Consider the following 7,123-nt stretch of genomic DNA (forward strand, 5'->3'; position numbering starts at 1 on the left):
TGTAGCTGCAAATGGGACGCGAATTGGAGCTCGTAGCTCAAGTTGAAGAGAATAGTGAATAATTTTCTCTTCTCCCCTTTCACTCTTAATATCAGCTGCTAGGTTATGTGTTTGTGGAGTTATGAGCTGATTGGGTCCATTTTTAGGGTATTTATGTGTTGGACTTAAGGTCCAACTTGGGCCCGGTCCAACCCGTTAGTATTTTTTGGTTTGTTTGGCCCAACTTTAGGATAAAACTTTTAGAATTAGTCCCTGGTTTTTAATTATAAATATTTTCCTAAGTTTTTCTACAGTTTTATTACTCTCACACAGTATCGGACAGACTTAAGCTGGTACTGGCAGCTACATTACCAGTACGCATTTTTAAGCAATTTTCTGTAGAAAATTATATTTTTCCACTCGAAAAATTCAATAAATCCAAATCTCACCTTTAAATTTTCAAATTAACATTCTAAATTTTTGAACCTACTCTGGGTAATTAATTTATTATTTTATATTAATTAATCGGCTAATAATTTTCGATGCTTACATTCTCCCCACCAAATTAGAAATTTTGCCCTCAAAATTTAGGAATTACCTGAGAATAATTCGGGATAATCCTTCTGCATCTCTGACTCCAATTTCCAAGTGTGCTCCTCCATTCCAGCTCTCTTCCAAGCTACCTTTACCAACAGAACTTATTTTTCGCACAGTTTCTTCACACTCGTATCTTCAATCCACACTGGTGTGACTTGAAAAGTCCGATTCTCCTTTAACTCAACCGACTCAGGCTCTAACACATGAGCTACATCTGATGTGTACTTCCGAAGTTGTGACATATAGAATACATCATGCAGGTTAGACAAACGCGACAACAAAACCACTTAATAAGCCACCAGCCTGACTCATTTCAAAATCTCAAAGGTCCAATGTACCTCAGGTTTAACTTCTTCGTCTTGATTGCTTTTTCGATCCCAGTTGTTGGAGTAACCTTTAAGAATACATGCTCATCTACTTCAAATCCTAACAGTTTTCTCCTCTAATCCGCATAACTCTTCTGTCAGCTTTGCATAGTTAGGATTCTAGCTCGAATTTGCTAGATCTTTTTAGTAGTCTCTGCTACTAAATCGGTCCCAACACACTCGTTTCACCGACTTCATACCAACACAGTGAAGACTAACACTTCCGACCATACAACGCCTCATACGGAGCCATTCCAATGCTCGCATGAAAGCTATTATTGTACGCAAACTCCACTAATGGCATGTAACGGTCCCAATTTCCTAGTTGATCCAACACACACCACATTAGCATATCCTCTAACGTCTAAAAAGTCCTTTCCGACTATCCATCAGTCTGTGGATGATACGTCGTACTAAGACATATCCTGGTATCAAAAGCTCTTTGAAAAGCTCCCCAAAACCTTGATGTAAATTGGGGATCTCGGTCCGACACTATCGTCTTTGGCGCACCGTGCAACCTTACAAGCTCCTTGATGTACAATCTTGCCAATTCCTCTAATGAATAGTTCACTTGGATAGGCAGAAAGTGAGCAGACTTGGTTAAGCAATCCATGATCACCTAAGCTGCATCAAATCTTGACCTAGTCCTCCGCAAACCAGTTACAAAGTCTATAGCAACTCCTTCCCACTCCCACTAAGGAATCTCAAGAGGCTGTAGCATTCCCGACGGTCTCTGGTGCTCTATTTTCACCTTCTGACACGACAGACACTTAGACGCAAGTGTAGCTACATTGCCTTTCATCCCAGGCCACCAAAACATTCTCTTCAAATCATGGTACATCTTCGTACTTCCTAGGTGAATAGAAAATCTGTTGTTATGAGCTTCCACAAAAACTCTTGCCTCAAACTCCTAACATCCGGTACACAAATCCTCCCCTTATACCTCCATAATCCTTCAGCGTCTTTAGTGAATTCTCCTTGTCTCTCCTTACAAATCAATTGAAACATCTTTTGAAGTTCTTGTTCGTCTTGTTGGGCCTTCTGAATTTCTGTCTTGAAGATACTCGAAATATGCAATTGATTCACATAAGCTCTTCCGTTAACTCCCCCAGTTTCCAACTTAAGCTCCACAAACTTATCCACCAACTCCTCTTCTTTAATCCTCATCCAAGCTACAATTAAGACTTTCTGCTTAAGACATCCGCTACAACGTTAGCCTTTTCGGGGTAATAACTTAACTCAAAGTTTTAATCCTTCAGTAGCTCCATCCACCTCCTCTGATGCATGTTGAGCTCTTTCTAATCAAAGATATACTTGAGACTCTTGTGATAAGAAAAGACTCTAAACCTCACTCCATATAAGTAGTGCCTCTAAATCTTCAAAGCAAACACAACCGCGCCAATTCCAAATCATGAGTTGGGTAATTCACCTCATGTGGTCTTAGTTGGCGCAAAGCATAAGCTACCACATTCCGGTGTTGCATTAAGACACAACCCAAGCCTTTCAACAAGGCGTCGCAGTAAACGTCAAATGGTTTGTGTTGTTTAGGTAGAATTAAAACTGGTACTGAAGTTAACTTCTCTTTCAAAGTTTGAAAACTTTTATCGCATTCGGACGTCCACACAAATAGTGTCTCTTTCCTAGTCAACTTAGTCATCGACAATGCGATTTGCGAAAACCCATGGATGAACCTTCTGTAATACTTGGCTAATCCCAAGAAGCTCCTAACCTCAGTCACTGATGTCGCTCTTTTCCATTCCATCACTGCTTCAACCTTTGAAGGATCCACTGCTATTCCTTCTTTTCTCACCACATGTCCTAAGAACTTTACGTCTTCTTTCCATAATTTACACTTCAACAACTTTACATACAAATTCCACTCCTTCAGGATTTGCAACACAATCCTCAGATGCTCCTCATGCTCCTTTGCCATCTTTGAATAAACCAAAGTGTCATCTATGAACACCACTATAAACTTGTCCAAAAAGGGACGAAATACTCTGTTCATGTAATCTATGAACACAGAGGCGCATTCTCAATCCAAAGGACATCACTACATATTCATAGTGACCATAACATGTTTTAAATGCAGTTTTCAAAATATCATCTTCCTTCACCCTAATCTGATAGTAACCGGATCTTAAATCAATCTTTGAGAACACTCCAGCTCCTTGCAACTGATCCATTAAGTCATTGATTCTTGGCAATGAGTACTGTTCTTCACTGTCACTTTATTTAACTGTCGGTAGTCAACCTAGAGTCGCATTCTTCCATCTTTCTTTTTCACCAATAAAACTGGTGCTCCCTACGGAGATACACTTAGTCGAATGAACCTCTTGTTTAGAAGCTCTTCCAACTGAGTTTTAAGTTCAGCCAGCTCTATCGGAGCCATTCTATATGGCATAATCGACACTGGTCCAGTTCCCGACACCAAGTTTATCACAAATTCGATCTCTACTCTNGGAAATACTTTGGAAAATTTTCTAACCACAGAAATTTGATCCAACCTCTACTCATCACCTAACGCATTTGCAGCTAAGAGTATATAACCTCGAAACTCTTCCCCAATACAGTTCACTATTACAGAGTTCAGGTAATAACCCTCAGCTACAATTACTCCTTGTAACACCCTAACTATCAAAATGTCACGCTTCCGGCTGCGCCACTCTGAAAGCTCGGGTTACGACGACTTTTAAAATATTTAGTACTAAAATATAAGCCTGTTTAAAACTTTAAATCGTATAACCGCTCCAAAAATACTTTTCGATGAGTAATATACATCGATACATATAATACCACTTACAAAACTCACAAAGAAACATATTAATAGTTTTACAAGCATTAGCTAATACAATTCCTATCCCATTTATAGAATGTATAAAGATAGAGGCGAGGGAACAAAAATACTAAAACAAAAAAGAAATATCGTCTAACAGAAAAGAAATAAGCTCTTCCAAACTTCGTCGTCCGTAACCTAAAAAAGAAAAGACCTGAAGGGGAGTGAGAACATCATCCTCGAAAGGGTTCTCACTATAGGGTTGCAGAATTACTATAATAGGATACGCGAGATAAGATCGTTACAGTAATTAATAACCGCCTTATGCATCTTTTCAAAAGCAAAGGGTTACCATAAAAGAAAAATCTGAAATCTTTTCTGAAAGAGGAACTGTTCATTTCTTAAAATTCAAAAGCCTTTCAAAAGATTTATCTATGCTGAACCAGATTAGTTTTTCATACTTTTCTAAACCATAAACATCAACCAAACATGGCCTTCGGCACACCTCATGATCAACCACAGCCCTAGACCCAAGCAGTCCAAATAACAACCAATCACCACGGTCCAACAGAATCTCTGTCACAAACACAAGTAGAAAGGTTCAAGCGTAAACAAACAACTACTTCAAGTATAACAATTAGCACTTAACTACAATTAATCACAAAGTCAAACCAAGTACAATATGCACACTCAAACAATGTCACATAGATGCATATGATGAATGCCTGTCCTAGTGGCTGATGAGTCTCATCTGTCAGTTATAAAGCCAACCCGACAAGTCCTGGTAGCTAACCATTAGACTGTCCCTCTTTCGTGCATCCTCAACTTGAGTTATTCACAGTCATAATCATAATTCACATCCAACACCCTCACTAGTGTATATTCACGGGGGTGAGCTCATCCGGGACTTTCACAGTGTCCGGCCACACTAATAACATAGGGTCAGCAGAGTATCGAGTCTCAACCTGGAGCACGTGGTGGCTAGCCACTGCTTCTAGAGATGTCAAGGGGCAGGGCGGAGGTGCAGAATGCCTCCCTGCTCCCCATCCTCAGATTTGCTCCTTATCCCCGTCCTCATTTCCTGCTATGGGAGAATATTGCTCCCCATCCCCATTTCCCGCGGGGACCCCATTCCTCATCTACATAATAATTCTAACTAATTATTAATTTTCATATGAATAGAGCTGCAAGTATCTATCTTAAACAAAAACTGCAAGATTTTATACAAAAAGTCTAAATGACACTATGGTAACTTCTTTCGAAATGACACAATGGGGGGCGCAACGACGAGCCAAAGGACAAAGCAGTGGACGAGGTAGGAGACGCGGCAACAGAGAAGAGAATGGATACGATGGTAGAATTACGAAAAGGAACGCCGCAAATAGAAATTACGATGCGGTAAGGGTGATGGCATAGTGAGGTGTGACGATGCGGTGAGAAGGGTGGCGAAGGGGTGGCTTCAGAGAGGTTGGATGGAGTATCGACAACGTTAGGGATCTTTGAATTGAAGAATGTTATGCAAATAAAGATTAGGAGTTTTGCGTTTCTATATATATATATGTGTGTGTGTGAGAAATGACTAAAAAATATATATGAGAAATAAATTATTAAGGATAATTCAGGGAATTCATAAATTTTGGGGAATAGCGGGGACGGGGCGGGAATCCCCGCTCGGGTCCCCGCGCCTGCTTCGGGGGAATTTTGTCCCCCATCCCCATCCCCGCAGAGAAAATTCCCCACAATCGGATCCCCATTTGGGGCAGTCCTCGTAGGATCCCCGCGTCTCGGAGAATTTTGCCATCCCTAGCTGTTTCTACCCAGGAAAACTCGTATCTCAGATAATTAGAAGTGCAACAATCACTTTATCAATTCAATAACCATTCATATTCATGCTCAGCCATCCGGCTCATAACATATTCCACAACCAGCCATAATTCATTATCATATATAGCCATCCTAGCTCATAACATATTTCACAAATAGCCATGATTCATTATTATATATAGCCATTCCGGCTCATAACATATTCCACAAACAGTCATAATTTATTATCATATACAGCCATTTCAGCTCATAACATAATAGCACTTCCACCATCCAACATCATAAAACCCATAAAATCATCATTCAATCCATAAATCACTTTTCTCAAAGCACTTTTCTTTGAAAATCAAATTCAATTCATCTCAGTCTTAACTTTAAAATCCGCATTCTCAAATCACTTCTAGCTTATAAGCCATTGACGATTGGATTTTTGACGGTTTAGAATTTCACAAATGAAATCTCGTTGAAGTATAGTCTCTAAACCAACAATAATCCTTTCGTGCAAAAATTTGTTTGTCACAAGTACAAACCCCTAAAATCTATAAACTGAAGTATTGGACCTCGGGTCGTTTTCCCTAGGACTTGCAATAAAGTGTCTTGTTATTGGTTATGGAGTATGTTTGGGGTTTTGAGATTTTAGACAAGAAATATAAATGGCAAAGAAAATAAACTAACAACTAAAAAAAGGCTCTCGGCTAGATATGAGAACTAGAAGTCCCATCCTAGTTATCTTCCTCAATTGTGATCTCAAATTATTCATTGCTACCACTTAGTTAACCACTATAGTGGAGGAAAGTCAAGTGGATGAATCAATTTGATTCCTCAAGTCCTAATCAACTCCTAAGGAATGGCTAGTTTTAGAGGCATTCAAATCAATTAGCAACTTCTAATTATCAATCAACAAAGGAATTAGATAACTCAAGAGTCACTAATTACTCTACCTAGGCCAAGAGTCGTGCACCCAAACACCCCAGGGGATAGTAATCTCCCTGTCATCTGCATCAGCTGGTGGTGGTCGCACATCATCATCTGACCACGGGACATCAGCCAAGGCTGCCATACTCGTGACCAATGTAGGAAACGGAAGTAGGCCACGAATATGCGCCCGCCACATGCACTGTCGGATAAGTCTAGGGAAGGAGACATCCTTCCCTTCCATAACACACCCGATCAGCAGAAGCATCTCCATGGGGACCTCAGAAAAGTGGGTGGTAGGCAGGACGTAATGGGCGAAGATCATCTGCCAAGTCTTGGCCTCCCTAGTCAAATGAGTGAACAACATCCCCTTTGGCTTGGTGTTGCCCGCATCCATAACCCAAGAAGCCTCCGGTATCCCAATCACGCGCCGAAGTGCCTCATAGTCAAAAGTCATGGTATGGACGGCTATCTCAGCCTGATGATGGGCACACTGGTCATGTGGAATGTGTCGGCAATGTAGTGCCTCCCCAATGGCGGTCTCGGTGAGCAAAATCTCTCTACCCCTCACCTGAACTGAATCCAAGGTCGGACGGAAAAAATTGCAGTAGAATTCCTTCACCCAAGATATATTAATGTCACCCAAATCCCGGTCAACAAAGTCAAT

The 7,123-nt window shown here is 40.5% G+C and overlaps 1 protein-coding gene across 1 annotated transcript; it reads right to left on the bottom strand.

Annotated features, from left to right (window-relative positions):
- Nucleotides 2,320-2,874, bottom strand: LOC107640403 (uncharacterized mitochondrial protein AtMg00860-like). Its single transcript, XM_016343925.1, has one exon. It carries the CDS (start codon nucleotides 2,872-2,874, stop codon nucleotides 2,320-2,322), a length of 555 nt encoding a protein of 184 aa, XP_016199411.1.

The sequence above is a fragment of the Arachis ipaensis genome, chromosome B05 (assembly GCF_000816755.2).
Source record: "Arachis ipaensis cultivar K30076 chromosome B05, Araip1.1, whole genome shotgun sequence".
Lineage (NCBI taxonomy): Eukaryota > Viridiplantae > Streptophyta > Magnoliopsida > Fabales > Fabaceae > Arachis > Arachis ipaensis.

Bases quoted from the DNA above. Each gene is read 5' to 3' on its own strand.
- LOC107640403 (XM_016343925.1), bottom strand. From the start codon at position 2,874: ATGGCAAAGGAGCATGAGGAGCATCTGAGGATTGTGTTGCAAATCCTG.